The 22,022-nt window shown below is 40.5% G+C and overlaps 2 protein-coding genes across 2 annotated transcripts in view; both read right to left on the reverse strand.

Moving 5' to 3' along the window:
• The window catches only part of LOC109824226 (exocyst complex component EXO70A1-like), a 13,595-nt gene extending 9,728 nt beyond the window's left edge, over positions 1-3,867 (reverse strand). The window contains exons 1-6 of the mRNA XM_020390762.1: positions 3,718-3,867; positions 3,529-3,624; positions 2,469-2,671; positions 1,404-1,643; positions 384-522; positions 94-309 (exon numbers count right to left, since the gene is read on the reverse strand). Of these exons, the coding sequence (XP_020246351.1) occupies positions 94-309; positions 384-522; positions 1,404-1,643; positions 2,469-2,671; positions 3,529-3,624; positions 3,718-3,867 (1,044 nt within the window). The remainder of the gene's footprint in view (positions 1-93; positions 310-383; positions 523-1,403; positions 1,644-2,468; positions 2,672-3,528; positions 3,625-3,717) is intronic.
• Positions 10,057-22,022, reverse strand: part of LOC109824102 (aluminum-activated malate transporter 12-like) — a 23,401-nt gene continuing 11,435 nt past the window's right edge. Inside the window, exons 8-9 of the mRNA XM_020390624.1 lie at positions 10,388-10,959; positions 10,057-10,286 (exon numbers count right to left, since the gene is read on the reverse strand). Coding sequence (XP_020246213.1) covers positions 10,256-10,286; positions 10,388-10,959 — 603 coding nt within the window. The 3' untranslated portion in view covers positions 10,057-10,255. The remainder of the gene's footprint in view (positions 10,287-10,387; positions 10,960-22,022) is intronic.

A 22,022-nucleotide genomic window follows, 5' to 3' on the forward strand; every position in this document is an offset into this window, starting at 1 on the left:
TTAACTTTCACATAATTCAGAACCCCATTTATGCAGAAGGCAAGAGCTCAAAGCTTGACTTAGAAAAATAATTCAGTAAACCATTGAACATACTTCTGGATGCAGCTCATGCATTATCTCATACATGTCCAAAAGCACAAACAACTTTTCTGGAGACCTTTTACTTTTAGCAATAGCCTCCCCGAAACTAAGAAGCACCAAGACACTGTCTGCAGTTACTTCAGCAAAACAATAATCCTTCAGATTATTATCAACACCCTCAAAAATCTGGTCACAGATTTTTCTCTCTGCAGCAAACAGCAGTTTGACCTGTTTCATGCACAGTCAAATTAATGGGAAAAACGTGCAGACAGTGGCGTTGATTTCGTATATAAATTACTTACAGCAATTCGCATGAAGTGGATCCAATTCCCAATTTTTGCTTCTAAGACTTCCCACTGCATCTTTGCCACATCATCTTTACCAAGTTTCTCCACTCCCAATTTTCGAAGGCTCAGTTCTAAAGTTGAAGCACGGGTCTCTCTGAATGCAACATGCAAAAGATAAAACTTAAGATTCATGATTAGGACGCAATTGCACATATATGTCTGACAACAACCTGAAGTTTGACAGAACGGAGCTTAAAAGGTGCAGTTGATGTGATAATAAGAGAGAGTGATACATGGTTCAAATGTAGAGTAAGATCATAATTTCAATTGAAGAAGGAACACTACAAGAATACCATTCCTAGAAATTACACACGATAGTCATATTCCATGAGATTCATTGTATAATTTAATTATTCCACATAAATGCTCCTTCCCCAAGTAGTTAACATCAGTTTAACTATCGCAACTATAAACCTTACAATAACTTGTAGATATGTAACTTAAAATCCTTTGTGTATCATTATTGTCAGCAATTTATGACAAACTCTTGACATCACCTACCACTGCTACATGACTATTGGCATAATTTACTTGCCTTGTTTCTGTTTTCTTTTGATGTGAGCAATGAATATGATGTGGTCTCCCATAAAAAGAGGGGATTATGCATCCTATAAAGAAAAAGGAATAAAATAAAATAAAATAAGAGAAAGGAAGTATGAGTTTATCTTAACAAGATGGAAGTACGTACTCCCCTGTGGAAGTAACTTCCTTAAGCATGTGTCATAAATGTTTCAATATCTGGGTTCGAAGAATAAAGATGTAGAGAATAGGCTAACACTTATGAACTCATACAAAAATGCCAAGAAAATTAAAGCTGTTCACAGTAATAGATCTTCAAAGCATCTGTAATTTCTCACAAACAAACATTAGCCACATAACACAGTAGCTCCTACTTCCTGCTCAATAGTACTATTAATCAGAACTGAATTAAATCAAAACAATATATACATGCATCGCCATTCTAAAAATTCATACCGATAAATCTTTAGACACTGTTGCTGGTTTCCTGCTAGAACCATTTGTTGAGCTAGATCATGCAACAACGGCAAAATCCTTGGAGGAATGAGAGTTGGTGGTTTGTATATAGCATTTTCTATGCTTTTGACTTGGTGGTCAGATTGATTAGATGATGCACTTTTACCACCTTCACCTTCAGCTGGTGGCCGTAAAGAGTTAGGAAGGCACTCAATAAGGCGGTCAGGTTCCATAGGCTTGCTAAAAAATAAGAGAAGCAACTTATTGAAGAGAGTCGAAAAGATCGCAAACAAGCAAAATGTTCATAGATTTTATTATGATAATTTATGTCAGATTGAATATATATCATGCAGATTGAAATCCTCGAACACTTTAACATATAACTGTGGTGAAATTCAAGTAGTATGTTCACAGAAACTATTTGTATCAGACATTGACACTAACATATAACAAGTTCAAGTGCATCCCCAGACTCTAATCATTATCCTAGATTTAATTAATGGGTATCATCACATAAGATGGAATTTTCTATCAGAAAGAAGTTGCAGGGAAATCATTAAACCTTACATGTCTATAAAGATATATATGTTCACATATATCATAATACTAGTCCATAATATAATTTTATAATATAATAGAATTTGATAAGGAGTTTGTGCATGATGCATTCATTTGCTTGTTCCTTACAAGCTTTTGTTTCTTCCTATAACACTTCACTTTTCCATCTTTCCTGTCTGCGTAACTCTAGTACTTTTAAATTATTTTCTTCTTCCGTACCCACAAAATAGAATCTGAAAGGAGCCATATTTTTCTATCCCAAATTTGGTTCGATTATGAAGAATGTTTTACTAAAGGAGATGAGTAAATTACAGCTCGATATTTGCTTATTGCTTACTGAAATCTATACCAAACATGGGTCAAGCTAGAACGTGTCCACATTTTCTCGAGTGAATTAGAGTTGTTCATTGGAAGTTTTCTCACTTTTGCATCTACATTGACAGATTTATTATTATTATTACTTACTTACTTACTTTGAGACAGGAAAAAATGCTTATAGACACCAACCTGTAATTAGCTAGAAGCTGCTTGAACTCCTCATCGAGCTTCATGATTGCCTTTGCTAACAAACTGTTGATGTGGTTTAGCACCGCATCACTCTTAAAATTTTTATTTGAGCTAAAGAATTTGACATTAGACCTCAGCTGTTCAACTGCCTCCAAATAGCTCTCAAGATCCTCATGTGGCCCCTTCAGAATTTTAGCCTCAGCCTAGAACACCAGAAGAAAATGGAATCCGTTATCAATTCAAGATGTCTGCATCTAGAGATTATCAGGCTAGCTATATTTAATTGCTGTGAGAGTTGAATGTAATATTTCCATCATTCTGAGCTTACGTGCACATACGAGAGCTGTGTTCAGCTTGCAGGCCCATAGCCTGATTTCGATCTACTTAAAGAGAAGCAGACTCAAATTGAAGCCTCAGTAGTTACAAAGAATATAATTAACCATCTCATTTAACAACACTACATTCTCATGGAAATGTTTTGAAATTCCCAGGCTAAAAATAAAGAAACCAAAAGGTACCAAATACTCTGAAAAGTTTGATTTCTACCGCAACTAACATAGGGAATGAAAGTTTGACTGAAAATTTTTGATTTTGAGTTGGATTAGTTAAAATCGAAACTTTTAACACTCCATGATTCGGCTCAAATGTAATGGAGTTATATATCACACAATAACACGCTGAAGGTGTTAGTTCCAATCCTAACTATAAAAAAGGAGCTACCTATTATTATGTACTAAAACAATTGCCACTGGTCGCAATAATGCAACAACTGATAGCTATTTTTAGTCTTCTATGTTTCTCGAAATAGTATTTATCTCACACTATTAAACTTGACTTTTTCAGCTTTCTTATGCCATGTATCATCGTCTCTACACCAATCATATCAATCATTATGCCTACACCGATCACGTAAAAATTCAATAATCGGCCCCATTAATTAATACGCCACTTCGCATCTCTCTAATTCGCGTGCATTGCAAACTAGCAATTCATGGCACACTTCAAATGGTATAACAAATGCCCAAAAAAAAAAATTTAAGATAAAAAAAGGGGACCAAACCTGCCGAGAGAGATCAAATTGGCGCAGAATCACCCCGGCCGACTTCAACGACTTATCAATATTCTCATGTGCGAGCCTAATCGCATGCGTTCGAACCTAAAACCAGAGCTCAAATCTAAAATTTCAAACAAAAGGAAAAAAAAAATATATTTACCCATAAATTCAAGAGTTTTAGATCAAGCATTCAACCTGAGTAGGCCGCATTGCCGCCTCGAGGGCGGAGAGCCGGTGATCGAAGGACCCAAGAATGGCGACCATGCTGTCAGTATTAGTTTGGCTCTTTTGTAGAGATTCTCTCAGTAAGCTCGCTCTCTCAATTAGGGTTTCAACCGGCCCCATTTCCCCCTTTTTTTTATTAATTTATTTATTTATTTCTGTGTTTTTGATTTTTGAAGAGGGATTTTCCGTCGGAAGAGGTGAACCGTTATGGAAGTTAGCGCGTTTTTGTGAGAGGGTGTTGCGGGTTGAGGGGGGTGACCCGATAACCCGGTAGGATTCCGACCCGAGTTTTTGGTTTTTGGATCCGGAAGACTGGGGATGGGTAAAGCTGTTGGAGTTTGATGAGGAGTTTTTACATTTTCATCCTGGTCATAATTCATATTTTACAGTTTCGAACATCTCGAAATTGCTCTTACTGCGGACTAAAAATGAATGTATTTTTGTAAAAAAAATTCTGAGTTTAAATCCATATTCGAATTTCCTTCGCCGATATAAATTCATACTAAAAATGTTTGTTTTCCCTTTGAAAAAACTAGATTGATATGTCACATTATTAAAAACAAAAACTTGTGTGCTTGAAGATTGCAATGTTTAGTTCAATTTTTTTAGAGTAGCTTACTTATTGCATCGTGTTAAATTGTTATTAATCTCAGTATATATTGCAAGAATAGTTTCTTCAAAAGTAATCCAAACGCCAAAACTATCAAGTTGAAATTTATTTACAAAAAAAAGGTTTTGGCATGTCATCAATTAAGTAGCAACGTCAGTTGAGGACATGTCGAGATCTACTTTCTTTTTTGAATAAATGGGAATGCAGTTGTTTTTATAACAATTAAGTTATATTTTAATAGTTAAAATAACAAAAGTATGACCAGATCTGAAAATACTTAAAGAAAAATAGAATAAAAACCTTTAAAATATGTCGAGCAAGTATGTGGAGAAAATAAACCCGAAAATGCTTAAAATGGAAAGTTTATAACTTTTAACAGCTAAGAAGTTCTAAAATTAGCTTGTGAGTGGAGTGTCCAAATGTGAAAATTTATATAAGTGATTTGAAATTAGTCACACAGAACTTTCAACTTGCAGACCTAACTAGAAGGACTAATTTCAAATTGTTATGGGGCAGTAATATCAAAATGTGAAAGATGTGGGGGACTAATATGGAAAGATGGAAGACTAGGGGGATTGATTTCAAAAAACTTAAAAGCTTCGGGGCACTAATTTGTAAATATTAAGGCATTTGGGGCCTAATTTCAAAATATTAGGACACGCGGAACTAATTCCAAAATATGAAAGATTTGGGGATCAAATGTCTCACCCAGAGTTGCAATATTTCCCGTTTTAAAAACTAAAAGAAAAGGTGGGGGTTCTTCAGAATCAAATTCTCTATTTTTGCGTACTCGGGTGGTTCCCTGTTTTTGAGGGAAAGACTCTTTTGAAAGCCTGTCAAAAATATCAAAAGTGTCACTTTTTAGCAGACTTTCAGCCAAAATTGCTTTTTAAAAAAAATTTGGTTAAAATCCTGCCAAAAAGTGACAGTTTTGACACTTTTGGCAGGCTTTCAAGAGAGTGTTTCCCTCAAAAACAGGGAACCAAACAGCCGCCTTTGGAGTCGGTTATATGCTTCTTCTTGTGGTGTGTACTGCTGTTTGTTTGGGTTTATCGTGTTATAACGAAAATTAGATTTCCGTGTCACCTCGTATAACGAAAAATAGATTTCCGTGTCACCTCGATGGATTATGATTTATTTGTACATATATATTTACGAGAAAAATTAGATTATGCATATTTACGAGAAAAACTGAGGGAATGAAATAATATAGATGAATACAATGTCACCTCTTTCTTCTCCTTCAAACAGCTGGGAAGGTTGTGCTTAGGCCAATAAGCTATGAAAATGTGAAGAATGGAGAAATGCCCGCAAAAGTTCACTATTACAGATATTTACATACAAATATGTTTCTTGTACTCAAACATTGTTTCATGTAATTCTTTGCAGATATTCTGGGCCCTTGACTTTTTATGATTAAGCTTATACGCGCAGTTGAGGAGAGCTAGTAGTTCACTGTTGAACTCAAACACAAAAAAAGAAAAAAAAAAGAAAAAGAAAAAACATGATTGATAGAAATTACAGTTAGTAGGTTAATAAGTGATTTCTTTAGTTGCACAAATATAGAGGAGCTTGGAAGCCCCTAACAAGAAAATATGTGAACTGATATTATGAAAACAAGAAAATTGGCGCAGTCACAATTTTAAGAGTATTGAGTAAATTTATGATTACTCTCTAATACTGCAAATAATAACAATAATAATTTATGATTATTCTCTAATAATTATTTTTAAAATAGATCAAAATGTAGAAAGAAAGAAATTTAAACTATTCTTTCCTAACTCTGTAGCTTGTGGGACGACATGGCCAGACCATTTCGTGCCATTTTTCTTGTCTCCGCATTTCCTGTGTTGATAATATTGTATTAGTAGTGGGTTTAGTCCCACATTGGCTATGAGGAGACACCTCACCCTCCTCTACTTGTATATCTATATGTACACAAACAATATTTAATTCAAGGGAAATTTACTCAAGACTATCTCTCTCTTGCTTCAACATGATATCAGAGTTTGGTTTCCCAAATAATAAAAGTTTTCCAAAAAAAATAAAATTTTCCCTTCTAAGTTGCCGATCTCAATTGCCGCAGGAGATCTCGGCCGCTGCCACTCGCCTGAGATCTCAGTCGTCAATCTCAGTCGCTGCAGGAGATCTCCGTTTTAAAAACTAAAAGAAAAGGTGGGGGTTCTTCAGAATCAAATTCTCTATTTTTGCGTACTCGGGTGGTTCCCTGTTTTTGAGGGAAAGACTCTTTTGAAAGCCTGTCAAAAATATCAAAAGTGTCACTTTTTAGCAGACTTTCAGCCAAAATTGCTTTTTAAAAAAAATTTGGTTAAAATCCTGCCAAAAAGTGACAGTTTTGACACTTTTGGCAGGCTTTCAAGAGAGTGTTTCCCTCAAAAACAGGGAACCAAACAGCCGCCTTTGGAGTCGGTTATATGCTTCTTCTTGTGGTGTGTACTGCTGTTTGTTTGGGTTTATCGTGTTATAACGAAAATTAGATTTCCGTGTCACCTCGTATAACGAAAAATAGATTTCCGTGTCACCTCGATGGATTATGATTTATTTGTACATATATATTTACGAGAAAAATTAGATTATGCATATTTACGAGAAAAACTGAGGGAATGAAATAATATAGATGAATACAATGTCACCTCTTTCTTCTCCTTCAAACAGCTGGGAAGGTTGTGCTTAGGCCAATAAGCTATGAAAATGTGAAGAATGGAGAAATGCCCGCAAAAGTTCACTATTACAGATATTTACATACAAATATGTTTCTTGTACTCAAACATTGTTTCATGTAATTCTTTGCAGATATTCTGGGCCCTTGACTTTTTATGATTAAGCTTATACGCGCAGTTGAGGAGAGCTAGTAGTTCACTGTTGAACTCAAACACAAAAAAAGAAAAAAAAAAGAAAAAGAAAAAACATGATTGATAGAAATTACAGTTAGTAGGTTAATAAGTGATTTCTTTAGTTGCACAAATATAGAGGAGCTTGGAAGCCCCTAACAAGAAAATATGTGAACTGATATTATGAAAACAAGAAAATTGGCGCAGTCACAATTTTAAGAGTATTGAGTAAATTTATGATTACTCTCTAATACTGCAAATAATAACAATAATAATTTATGATTATTCTCTAATAATTATTTTTAAAATAGATCAAAATGTAGAAAGAAAGAAATTTAAACTATTCTTTCCTAACTCTGTAGCTTGTGGGACGACATGGCCAGACCATTTCGTGCCATTTTTCTTGTCTCCGCATTTCCTGTGTTGATAATATTGTATTAGTAGTGGGTTTAGTCCCACATTGGCTATGAGGAGACACCTCACCCTCCTCTACTTGTATATCTATATGTACACAAACAATATTTAATTCAAGGGAAATTTACTCAAGACTATCTCTCTCTTGCTTCAACATGATATCAGAGTTTGGTTTCCCAAATAATAAAAGTTTTCCAAAAAAAATAAAATTTTCCCTTCTAAGTTGCCGATCTCAATTGCCGCAGGAGATCTCGGCCGCTGCCACTCGCCTGAGATCTCAGTCGTCAATCTCAGTCGCCGCAGGAGATCTCGGCCGCTGCCATTGTCGACGAGTCTGCCGCTGCCATTGTTCCAGATCTTGGTGGAGATCTACTCAATCCCGCAATCTCCGCCACCGGAGATCTGATTGGCCGTCGCGATCTCCGTCCCCAAATTATCATTGTGATTTTTCGACACGATCTCCAATAAGGGGGTGTTTTGGGCTTTCATTTGTATGAGCTTTGGCTAACACACACGAGCGTGTGCACGTACGCCGCTCACGCCACATTTTAAAATTTTCAACTTCTTTTTACACGTTTTTCACATGGAGAACGTGCGTAACGGCTGCACGTTTTTTGGAGAACATGCAAACGGTCGAACGTTACACGCGAATTTAGCGAACGTTACGCGGGATTTCTCAACGACTAAGGGTTTCTCAACCCTATATATACCGCCTCTTACCATCTCGGAAATAAACAACAACGAAAGTTCTTCTCCCTCTCTCCAGTCTTCAGAGCCCGAGAAAAATTCTTTACTTTTCTTCCTCTCAAAAATTTGCTACTGTTACTTATTTTATTTGAGCAATCTTCTCCATATGAGCAGAAGCTCTATACTCTCGCCCGAGTACAGAGGCCAGCTGTTTCCAGGGGCTTTTACCGCTATGGGAGAGGGGATTATCTGCTCCAGGGCGATAGGCGGGTCCTCAATCTTCTGGGGCAGTGCTTGCACGACTGCTACCCGATCATGCCAGACTTTTCTGTTTATTTTGTTTTAGGATTTATTTTCATGTTATAAGTTAACTTAATTTAATATTTCTCTTACAAGACTATATTCCTTTTTGTGTTTAATGTGAAAGTTCATCCCAATAACCAGCTAAATATTACTACACACACGTGTGTGTGTGTATTTTTCAAATAATGTTATGAGGGAAGGAGCCTTAGATCAACCATGTATCCTTGAGATTATTTGGATACTTCAGAGGAGAGAATGAATGCCGCATCATTAAATGAATCTGGACTAATCATTGTTACTGTAAAATTTCACATAATTAATGACAAATTAACCATATTTTTTAGCGCATTGGATACAACCAATAGAAAAGGGGCCTCATCTTGGCAATGATCTGGAATTTGATATGAGGGAATGAATGAGGATTAACCATAATTTGGATACAATTACCAGAGAAAGCACCTATGTTATATTTCTATTCTTAGAGATTTGGGTCCATTCACCCCGTTATTTCTCTACATGCATCTCTTCTATATATAATTCATCAAACTTTTGAAGGAATGACACCCATTTCTAGTTTGTAGAAGGCATGTAGTCTCATTGATTAGGATACAAGAGCTCCAAAATCATCTCTTTTCGCTTCTAATGGAATGAAGTTATTTTTTCATTGCTATCGTTTTTCAGAGTTCTGTATTTTCTTTCAATAGGCTAGAATATTTCTTTGTTTGCTGTTTATTAGTTATTTTGATGGGTGAGATGGGATCAAATACTTCAACAATCATTTTTCGTAAAAAAGGATGGTCTGCGGTCTCTTTTTGAGATCGTGGAACATCCATCTTGACGTTCTGCATCGTCCTCGGTAGAGTGTCTAGCCTTAGGGGATGAGTATGGGAGTGATATGTCTCTTATATTAGGATGAGAATTAGAATCTAGGAAACTACAAAATTTTCTTTTACTTTTTCTGTCATTGTGTTGTGCTGATGGAATGAAGTTGTGTAAATGAAAGATAAATAAGGAATATTTCTCTTGCTTCCTTTTTGTTGCTTCCCTTGTAGTTGTAATACTGTCACAGTTACCATCGAAGTTCCGTGATTTTTTTTGGGACAGTTTAACGGTTCTTATTTTTATTTCAAGATCAAACTCCAAAGTTTTGCATTTCTCTCTAAATTCTTTGTCCTTAGAAAAGATGCACGTCTTGGTTTCGGCGGTTGCGTCAAGTATAGTGAGAGGAGTAAAGCAAATTTGAGTCACTGTAAAATGTATGTCCCTCTCATGAGAGTCTGTCATTGTGTTGTGAGAGATTGTCTGTTGAACTCAAAACACAAAAATAACGTGATTGATAGAAATTACAGTCATTCGGTTAACAGTCGATCTTGTTAATTTTAGTCACTGTAAAATGTATGTCCCTCTCATGAGAGTCTGTCATTGTGTTGTGAGAGAATTTTGAAGTCATAACAAGAAGTTATGCAATCTGAAATTATGAAAACAAGAAATTTGAGTGCAGTCAGAATTTAGGAGTGCTAAATAAATTTCCTGAAACAGTAGGTATCAGCAAAAGGCTTCTTTCTTGACTGTTACATATACTAGATTCAAAACAGTGTTTCGAGTGTGCAAGAAGCGGAAACAAAGACTCCTCTCTTGATTGTTAAGCCAACGACTTGGATTGGTTCTCAATACTGAAAAAAAGAAATGGTTAACCTTACAATTATTCTCTAACAATAATCTTTAAACGAGATCAAAATTTAGAACAGAAGAGATTTAAGCTGTTCTTGCTTACTCTGCAGCTTGTGGAACAACACGACCTGGCCATTTCGCGCTATTTTTCTTGTCTTTATGTTTCCTGCTCTCTCTCTTCGAATACTTCTTAAACTTTGCAGCTTTTCCCAAAACTTCAAATTCTTCGATCACAAGATCAAGCCTCGCTACCATCTCCACCAGCAATGAAGCAAAAGCTGCGAATGGAAGAGCATCTGAGAACTCAAGGTTGCGTATCACAATCATGCTCAGTTGTGGCCTCAGTACTTTCTGGTCAGCTGAATCTTTCTCTGTATCTTCTTGTTTTCTACTTTTTTGATTATCTAGCCTCTTGCTTTTCAAATGGTGTAGTGTTTCGGGGACACTGGCTTTTTCGGTGGAAGGGAATCTGCTGGGGCCAAGAAAAACCTGGGGTTGAGATTTAATGGCTGAGTCGAGATCTTGAAGGGCTCTGTGGAGTTGATCAGAGAGAACATTTGGTGGGCAGTGGCGGTGGTTTTTAATGCCGGTGGCAAGCTGGTTTAGGACTTTGTAGACTTCTGCAGCCAGTCGAGTGCAGGGATCTCTGAATTGAGACCGAAGAGATTGTGGAGCCTAAGAGAAAATGTACAGGTTTAAAGATTTGATTGTTCAGATAATATCTGCATAAAATTGTACCAAGAGGATATACCTCAAGTGCCAAATACATAGGACCAAATACATTTTATTTTCAGTTATCTTCTCTGCTGCAGATGCCAAATGGCAAGAAGAATGCATCATGATGTTAACTTTGCTTGATAGCACAAAGATTGCACAAAGATAATGTTAAGTTGGCACATTTAAATTTTCAGAGATGAACATTTGTGTCTGCATGAGCATTTGTTTGTTTGAAACCTGTTGAAGTTATTTCTTCTCGGCTTCTTAAATTTGTGCATGTGATTCATGTGAACCACAGTCTTTATCCCCTGATGTAAGGGAATTTTTACCTTTTGGTTAGAATCATAAACATGTTGGTATATCTATATATCTGTTCATGTCAACATAGTTTTTGTTGTAGCATATAGTCATTCTTAAAATACAAAACAAAGGCTCACTGGAACATCAGGCAAACAAAGCGTGCGAAAGAAATTCAGCAGATGCCAAGCTAAGGTTTATAAACATACTGGATTCATTTTCATTTATGAATTATATTACTAGGTTTTAGTTTGTATTCTCATATGTAACCTTCATTATTAAATAATTATAGAAACTAGTTGCAAACTTTTGTTTTATTGCAGGCGCATCTGGATATCTAGCTCTAATATTCGACTATATTCTTTTTATTTTTTGTGCAAAAATTCATCAGGTCTAGATACTATACTTTGGTTGGTTACAGTTACAGTGATTGCAACTCTTGTTGCTATACAACCCAGATATTTTGATATCTACTTGTTTTCAAATAATGACTTGCAATATTAATAATTTTCATTCCAAAATTGTCTATCCTTCTACATAAGCAGCCAAGTATTACCAAATTCTGAAAGTGGCATCTGAGGGAAGGAACTTTAGATCAACATATATTCTTGACTTTATTTGGATATTTGGAAAGAGAGAAAGACTGTTGAATCATTAAGTATATGTGGACTAATCATCGTTACTATAACATTACATAGGATTAAATCCAAATTAATCATATATCATGGTACACTGGATACAACCAATAGAAAAGGAAAGCAATCAACCTTATCCTGGCAACAATCTGGCATTTGATAAGAGAGAATGAATGAATATTAACCATAATTTGGATACAATTACCAGAGAAAGAACCTAGATTATATTTCTATCCGAAGAGATATGGATTCATGCACTTCATTATTTCTCTACATGGATCTGTCCTATATATAACGCATCATATTTTTGAGGGAACGACATCCATTTCTAGTTTGTGGAAGTCATGTCGTCTCGTTGTTTAGGATATAATGTTGAGCGCAGTGGAAATTTCGGCAGAGTTTCTGGTGCACAATAAGAGAGAAAGATCGATAAGAATTCTTGTTTCTCAAAGGGAACAAGAATCTGAAGCCTAATATCCCATCAAAGTGGGATATTTGCTCTTCCTCTCGTCAGCTCTAGGACTGCGCGTCGAGGGATCCTAAAAACTATTACAATGGCCACAAACTCAAACAATTAATTTTACGTGGTTCGGCAAACTGCCTACGTCCACGGGGCAAGGAGGGGGATCTACTATTAAAGAGAAAAAGAATACAATGGGTTTACAACTCTCACAATCTAAACCCTCAAATAGGCTCCTTGCTTTTCTTCACAAGAAAAGGTCAGCCTCCAAATATTTTTTCTCTCACAAAAGGATAATCGCCAAAGCACTCTTTTGCACGAAATCCTAGAAGAAATAGCCGATTTTCACCTCTGCCTTCCCTTGTTTCACGCAGCAGCTTTTCTCCCCCTGCCTACTCCACCGAAAATAATACCCTAGCATGGGTATTTATAGCAGCTTGAAAATCGGGTGGGCCTTTAGCCTGATGTCCGCAACGAGAGAACAAAACGTGTGATCTGATCATTTGCTTCATTCACGTGGTGTGGTCCCCACACGATTTCTTTTTTCACGCGTCTTCTTTTTGGCTTCTTCACGTGTGCTCACAATTCTCCACCTCGGCGAAGTTTTCTCAAAACTGAGCCGACACCAACCAAACCAAATGTCTCACTTGTTGTGTCCAGTACACCGTGAAACAATTCACGACAACAGACTCAATCCATAACAAGTCGAGAACCCAAATGAGAATGCAAACAATCTCCAAATGTCAGTATCAACTCACCAAATCGATCTCACCCCATCAAAATCCAACACCGGCTGCATCATAAAGACTGCCTACGTATCCTCTTGCCCAAGGAATCAAGCCGAACGTAGTTCACTCCCCGGCTGCATCATAAAGACTGCCTACGTATCCTCTTGCCCAAGGAATCAAGCCGAACGTAGTTCACTCCAATGGTCGCGAACGACCTCAAACCAATAGAAGAGTTCGCAACCCTTCTCCAATATCATCAACTCTACGGCTGATAGCACCTCCAATGGCCTTGAGGCGAACCAATGGCCATATCCAAACTATGTCTGCCAGCTGCACTCGATTCAAAACCCAACTCATCATCTGCATCCGAATCCAAATGACTTCCACGCTGTGTCACCTCAGCTGGAATCCCAACCAATGCAGAATGATCTGGAGTAATCTTTACCCAATGTGGAGTAGCATCACTCTCCACCCGCTGCGATACCTCTAAGGTCTGTCCAAAACTCTCCACCTGCTGAGAGTCAATTGGCTTCCTCATCGAAGCCTCAACCAAAGTGACACTACCAGACCTATCTTCCAATGGAGTTTTACCTCCAATCACAGCAGTTGACAACTCTTTAATAGGATGACCCAAATATGTCGAAGCCTCTGTCCAGAAACTCTTCTGCAGACCATTGCTCGACCACCAACACCGTTCCTCCTCCAGCAAGACACGGTTCTCCAAATTTGTCACCTTATCTAGTTGCCCCAAGATTTCCTTTCCAACGAAGTGTCTCGCAATGCCGTGAGCTCGGCTCCAATGCAGAAACGGGTCCATCTTGTACCTCCCACCAGAATGAAGTACCTTCACCTTTCTGCCAGTCACACACTTCTTCAATCTGTTGGAAACTACTAGGACTTTCTCCAAAGGGGATTTGATTGCAACCCAAACACGCCTAGAACAGTCACCAACAAAGGAAACCAAACGCCTATTACCTCCCAATGATGCTCCCTTGGAAGGCCCCCAAACATCCACGTGAACTCCTCCAGAACGACCCTTAGCACGGTGAATAGAGGTGCCACACTTCACCTCGGTCTTCTTGCTCACATCAACATGTTCACTGGACTTCAAACTGCAGGTCTTCGCACCCTCTTTCAATCTATGCGAGGAATCAATACTGGAATGGCCAAACCCCAAATGCCGCAGTCTAGTCAAATCAACAGAAGTCGTCAGCTCTTCACCTGCCACTATACCTCTAGTCAAGTAATACAGGTTATTTCTCCTGACGCCCTTCATCAAAATACGAGAGTCTCTCGCAATCTCGAGAACCATGTCCTCAACACGAACCTTCAGACCCTCTCCGACCAAAGCTCCAATCGAGATCAAGTTTTTCCTCAAAGAAGGAACATATCTCACATCATTTATCTCCCTAACAGTCCCGTCAAACATTTTTATGCGAATTCTTCCTATCCTAAGGATCTGGCATGCACGGTTATCATCCATGTACACCACACCACTATCCACCAGCTTCTTAAAACTGGAGAACCATTCCCTTCTAGGGCACACATGATAGGTCGCACATCTATCTAACATCCATTCAGATTCCTCCGAATAGCTATCTGTAGAACTGATAGAAAACGAATAAATAGAAGAGTCAGAATTATTACCATCCGATACAATGTTTGCTTCTGATGATGGTTGCTTCCCTTTTCCCTTCTGCTTATTCTTTATCCATTCGTCGAGCTTTGGGCAGTCTTTCTTCCAATGACCAGTCTCCTTGCACCAAGCACACTGATCTTTTCCTACTCTAGACTGTGACTTTCAATTCTTCCGGTTCGGATTCTTCCCTCTTGCGACCAACGCCTCTGCTACCGACTCGGTCGAAGTCTCCTTATCATTCTTCCGAAGCTGATAATTCACCAATGCAGCAGTGACCTCACTATACGAAAGAGATGCCTTCCCATTAATCAGAGTAAGGACGAAGGTCTCATATTCCTCGTCGGGCAAGGAACTCAACAACAGCAACGCCTTGTCCTCATCTTTAATCACGACATCCACATTCGTCAAATCCGCAAGAAGCTTAGTGTAGTGGTTCATGTGATCTCTAATGGAGGTTCCCTTCTTCAACTGGAAACGATAAAGTCTCCTCTTCAAATGCAAGCGATTTTCCACACTCTTGGTCAAATACTTGCTTTCGAGAATCTCCCAAATCTTCTTCGCAGAAGTCTCATTCATCACATCATATTTTAGATCTTGAGTCAAACAAGACCTAATCACACCACACGCCGTTCGATTCATCTTCTTCCAAACATTCTCTTCAATCTCATCTGGCTTGCCATCTAACTCCAAAGTATCCTCCAAATTCTGCGCGTTCAGCGCATCCAAAACCTCGCATCTCCATAATCCAAAGTTGTTTGTGCCATTAAACTTCTCAACATCTATCTTCATAGAGTGGATATTCAAACTCTGAATAGTCTTCACGCCAGAACCACCACTCTCGACACCCGAAGCACCTTCTTTCCCCGACATCTTACGCACCAACGAACAAAGAATAGATCCAAAACTGAAAAGATAGAGTCTTTACCAAAAGATCCCACATTTATCACCAACGAAGCCCTAAACGAGCCTCCAAATTGATCTACTCCTCCAACCAAACCCTAGATCTGGAATCTGGGCTCTGATACCACTTGTTGTGCGCAGCGGAAATTTTGGCAGAGTTTCTGGTGCACAATATGAGAGAAAGATCGATAAGAATTCTTGTTTCTCAAAGGGAACAAGAATCTGAAGCCTAATATCCCATCAAAGTGGGATATTTGCTCTTCCTCTCGTCAGCTCTAGGACTGCGCGTCGAGGGATCCTAAAAACTATTACAATGACCACAAACTCAAACAATTAATTTTACGTGGTTCGGCAAACTACCTACGTCCACGGGGCAAGGAGGGGGGATCTACTATTAAAGAGAAAAAGAATACAATGGGTTTACAACTCTCACAATCTAAACCCTCAAATAGGCTCCTTGTTTTTCTTCACAAGAAAAGGTCAGCCTCCAAATACTTTTTCTCTCACAAAAGAACAATCGCCAAAGCACTCTTTTGCACGAAATCCTAGAAGAAATAGCCGATTTTCACCTCTGCCTTCCCTTGTTTCACGCAGCAGCTTTTCTCCCCCTTCCTACTCCACCGAAAATAATACCCTAGCATGGGTATTTATAGCTGTAGGCATATAAAATTGCTTATAGGTCCCTTAGCTCAGCTCGGCACAAACCGACGAACCAACGAGGCGACGAGTTCGACGAATCGTACGCAAGCGACGGAATGCATCCATACGCGTTCGGAATCAAGCCAAGTGTCAAAGAATCAACGAGTCATCCAACCAAGGGCATACTCGGACAAATGACGATCGAATCAAGATCGGTTTCGGACTCCAACTCAGAAGCGGATTTACTGCCTAATCAACTTACTGCCAAATCAGGTCAACGAATCAAGTCTGAATCAACCAAATCAAGTCCAGATCAACAACGAAGCACAGAACTGGACAACGAACACAACGGCGCCACACCCGGACAAATCGGCCAAAGCCAAAACCACCCGAGTGGCTCGGCTAAAGCCGAGCCACCAAGGGGTGGCTCGGCCATGGCCGAGCCACCCGTCTGAATCAACCAAATCAAGTCCAGATCAACAACGAAGCACAGAACTGGACAACGAACACAACGGCGCCACACCCGGACAAATCGGCCAAAGCCAAAACCACCCGAGTGGCTCGGCTAAAGCCGAGCCACCAAGGGGTGGCTCGGCCATGGCCGAGCCACCCCATGGTGGCTCGGCCAAAGCCGAGCCACCCCATGGGGTGGCCGAGCCACCCCATGGTGGCTCGGCGGCCACCGAGCCACCCTAGGGTGGCTCGGAGGCCGAGCCACCCGGAGGTGGCTCGGCCATGGCCGAGCCACCCCATGGTGGCTCGGCCATGGCTGAGCCACCCCANCGGGCACAGTAAAGGTGGCCTATAAATAGGAGAGGGGGTTGTTCATTTGAAAGAGTTGGAAATTTTGGAGAGAGGCGAAGCCCTGCTGGATTGGAGACTCGGAACTAAAAAAAGATTGAAACTTTGGGACTTCGGGGACTCACTCCTTCAGATCTGGTGCTCGGCGATCATCAACGTCAAATAAGGCAGGTGTTCGAGAGGATCAGATCTCAGATCTACGCAGGCATACTCCGGATCTAAGCTTGGTCTTAGATCCCGAGACTTGGACGATTGTTTCCTTGGTGAAACAATCCTCCCCGGCTATTATTTCCTTGGTGAAATAATACCCGTCGTACTGCGTAGATCCGACCGGATCTAGATCTCGCGGTGGTCCACGGCAAACAACCCCGGCGCAGGCAAAGAACCCACAAAGCGAGCGACCGCAAAACAGGAGCTCGTGATTCGTTCGACAAACAAGGAAACAAAGTTGTAATTTTCATTTCTTTTCAATTTGATTTTCGTTGTAACCGGATCTTATAAAAAGACCGGATCTTTTGTAACTCAAAAAGTTGTAACTCAAGATGACAATGGAATCAATAACAAAGAAACCTACGATTTTCCACGCGAACAGAAGGTTTATACTTCGATCGAGGTCCTCGTAATCCAGCCAAAGCAGTATATGTACCAAAAGGTAAACCTGAGGATTATTATAAATATGGGCGAGGCTTAGGTTATGTTTCATCAGATGACGAATGTGGTTGGCAAATTATCGATCAAATTGCTAACAAAGCCAAGAAGGGATACTCTCCCGATGCTTCAGAGTGGGACTCCGATACAAGTCTGGGAGAAGTTTTCAAAACCCTAATGGCGAACATGACTACAGCTGATCCATCCACCATGGAAGACGACGATCAAATGCCAACATGGGAAGACCCGTGGGTTCACCATCTGAATATGCAGTATGGCGATAGGTTCGAGCAAAGAGAACCACCCACTGAAGATAAAATAGTCCAGATTAACATGGGTGATGAAGCTAACCCAAAGCCTATATTCATCAGCGACAGTCTTCCCCCAGATGAGAAGGAGGAATTGATTGCTCTCATCAGGGAATATATCGACGTCTTCGCATGGAATTATGAAGACATGCCAGGGCTCGACCCCAATGTCGCAATGCACCGCCTCGATATCAAGCCGGATGCCAAACCTGTCAAGCAACAGCAAAGACGGTTTCGTCCGCAGATTATGGAAGCCATTGAGGCAGAGGTTAAGAAGTTGATCGAATCAGGATTTATCCGAGAGGAACAACATCCAGACTGGTTAGCCAACATCGTTCCCGTCATGAAGAAGAATGGCAAAATCAGGATTTGCATCGACTTCAGGAACCTGAATGAAGCATGTCCGAAAGACGATTTCCCTCTCCCGATCACGGATGTCATTATCGACAATACATGTGGATTTGAGAGGATGTCCTTCATGGATGGATTTTCGGGATATAACCAGATCAAGATGCATCCAGAGGATGAGAAGCATACGGCGTTTAGAACACCCCTCGGCGTTTTCTGCTATACGGTGATGCCTTTCGGCCTGAAGAATGCCGGTGCCACATACCAGCGAGCGATGACTAAGATTTTCCAAGAACATCTCAGGAAAACAGTCGAATGTTACGTTGATGATTTGGTTGTGAAAAGCCGCAACAAGGAAGATCACATCAAGGATTTGAAGACAATGTTCGATCTCATGAGGAGTCATCAGTTGAAGATGAACCCCACTAAATCATTTCTTGGAATGTCCAGCGGAAAATTTCTTGGGTTCGTCGTCACCACTAAGGGTATACATATCGATCCTGATAAGGTGAAGGCGATACATGAATTGCAGCCCCCGAGGAATCTGAGAGAACTCAGAGGATTGCAAGGGCGTTTAGCTTATATCCGGCGTTTCATCTCAAATCTTTCTGGGAAGTGCCAACCGTTCTCTAAGCTGAACAAGAAAGGAGTATCATTCATCTGGGATGATGCCTGCCAAAAAGCGTTCGAAGATATCAAAACATATCTGGCGAACCCTCCTGTTCTCGTTGCACCGAAATCTGGTAAACCGTTCTTGATTTATCTCAAGGCGATGAACCACTCGATAAGTGCCTTACTAGCGCAAGACGATGATAACGGTCACGAACAGGCAGTTTATTACCTCAGTCGGACCTTGGTAGGCGCTGAGTCTCGATATCCGATGATTGAGAAAGAATGCCTTGCATTGGTATTTGCGATGCAAAAGATGCGGCATTACCTAGTGGGACAGACGATCTACGTTATCTCCAACGTTAATCCAGTACGGGTGTTTATGACGCAACCGGCCTCTATGAATTGGCGTCTAGCGAAGTGGGCCCTTCTCTTGTCCCAATACGATTTGCACTTCAAGCAGCAGAAGTCGATAAAAGGACAGGCGATTTGTGACCTTTTGGCGGCAAACCCGACCACAGATACGGCAGAAGTATATGATGACTTGCCGGATGAAACCCACGAGGTTAACACCACATCACACCAACAAGTATGGCAATTATACTTCGATGGTGCCTCAAGGGCAGTTAATAGAGTAATAACCCCGGGATGTCCTACAGTTTCCTCTGGAGTTGGAGTCGTCTTAATCTCCCCTGGAAAGCACGTGATGCCTCGGGCTTATTCGTTGACTAGTCCGTGCTCCAATAATGTTGCCGAATACAACGCGCTTCTCATTGGACTCAGTTTCGCCAAAGAGCTGGGGGTCGAATATCTCGAAGCTTTTGGAGATTCGCAATTGATAGTCAACCAAGTTCGCGGTGAGTATGAAGTCAGGAATCAAGACCTGATCCCGTACCACCAGGAAGCCATCAAAATGGCAGAATCTTTCGAAGAATTCTTTATTGAATACATCCCTCGTCTCCAGAACGCTTATGCAGACGCACTGGCGGCACTAGCAGTATCACTGGCACAGCCTCCCGAAGCTGAGCTGTTAGTCACAGTACGGACGCATCAACTCTGCGTACCCATATACAGTACGGAGATTGAAGAAGAAGAGGATAGAAACGTGAACGCCAAAGAGGTGAATTCAACTCAAATTGGGTCTGAGTCCCGAGATTGGCGTTTTCCTATCATCGACTACGTCCAATATGGTATCTTGCCAGAGGATGTAAAAGAAAAGGAATCAATCCGCCGAAGAGCTCCAAGATTCTTCTATAATACTGAAACCCATACATTATACCGTAGAGGGTACGACGGTCTTTTACTCCGATGCCTTTCGAACAGAGAAGCAAAGGAAGTTCTTAAGGAAGCACACGAAGGAGAATGTGGTGCGCATCAGCCCGGTCCTAAACTGTATGATCGCATCAGGAGGATGGGATATTTCTGGCCAACGATGGTTCGTGACGCAATCGAATACGCACGAGAATGCCACGCTTGCCAGATACATGCGAATTATATGCATCAACCGCCAGAGCAGTTGCACACGTCAACCACGTCTTGGCCGTTCGAGACTTGGGGCATGGACATAGTCGGTCCTATTTTTCCCCCTTCAGTCAAAGGTGATCGGTTCATCCTCGCGATCACAGATTATTTCTCAAAGTGGGCTGAAGCGATTCCGCTTAGAGAAGTGAAGACGAACAACGTCATCAATTTCATCAAGCATCATGTCATTTACCGACACGGCGTGCCAAGAAGGATCATTCATGACAACGGTCCACAGTTCATAAGCAATGCCTTCGTCAGATTCTGCGACAAGTTCAAAATCGAAGATGTTTCGTCGACAGCTTATTACCCCGCCGCGAATGGATTAGCGGAGGCGTTTAACAAGACGATCATTAAGATCCTGTCCAAGCTCGTGAAGACCAATAAACGAGACTGGGATGACAAACTTGGTGAAGCACTCTGGGCTTATCGCACCACTATACGCACGCCCACAGGTGCCACCCCGTATTCGCTGGTGTACGGATGTGAAGCCGTGCTACCGCTGGAAATTCAGATTCCATCCCTTCGGATCGCCCTCGCAACAGAGATGACGACAGAAGAACAGCATCAGAAGCGTCTCGAAGAGCTTGAGAGGCTGGGTGAAAGGCGCTTGGAAGCTCAACAACAAATTGAGTTCTATCAGGCCAGGATGTCTAGGGCTTTTAACAAAAGAGTCCGACAGAGAAGCTTCAAGGAAGGAGATCTGGTCCTCGCTGCTCGCCGACCAATAATTCTCACCTCCAAGAAGAAAGGTAAATTCGAACCCAAATGGGAAGGACCGTTTGTAATAGACACAGTCTATTCAAACGGCGCATATCGCCTGATTACTCAAGAGGGCGCCAGGCAATTAATGCCAATAAATGGGAAGTTCCTGAAAAAGTACTATCCCTAGTACATTCAGGATAACTCGTTTACCGGGAAGTTCCTTGAAGAATATTACACTTAATATTCTAGAGGATAACCCAAAATCATTGTCTCCACCAAAATCCCTCACTGATCAATTTCAATTGACAGTGGGCTCACCAAAAGTGTCCATCTGGCCCTCTTGACTCTTTCCATAGACAAGAAGTCCATTTTCATTTCGGAGTCCCCTTTCGATAAACGAAAGAACTCCCTTCCCTTTCTCTTTGGTCAAGCCTTCCCATGGTTATAGCCAAAGTTGAAATACCACTTCGATAAACGAAGAACCAATTTTCAGTTTAGATAACCCATCCTATAAAAGGCAAGTTTATCTAAATTTTCCAGACTCTCGGAGTGGACACCCCACTTTTAGTTTCTTCTTCACTGGAAATAGAATATAAAATTCTTCCTTTCCAGAATCAGGGGACACCATAGTTCGATTCTGGGGTATTCTATCCTGAAACCTAAGCAAGGATAAGTCTGCGCTTAACATGCGCTGCCGGTTAGTTCTTAACCGTTAAAAAAAAAGAACACCCGTCCACATATTCAACATTGTGGCAGGGGGGTTTTAAAAAAAACAAAATCCCC

Source organism: Asparagus officinalis, chromosome 9 (assembly GCF_001876935.1).
Source record: "Asparagus officinalis chromosome 9, Aspof.V1, whole genome shotgun sequence".
Classification (NCBI taxonomy): domain Eukaryota; kingdom Viridiplantae; phylum Streptophyta; class Magnoliopsida; order Asparagales; family Asparagaceae; genus Asparagus; species Asparagus officinalis.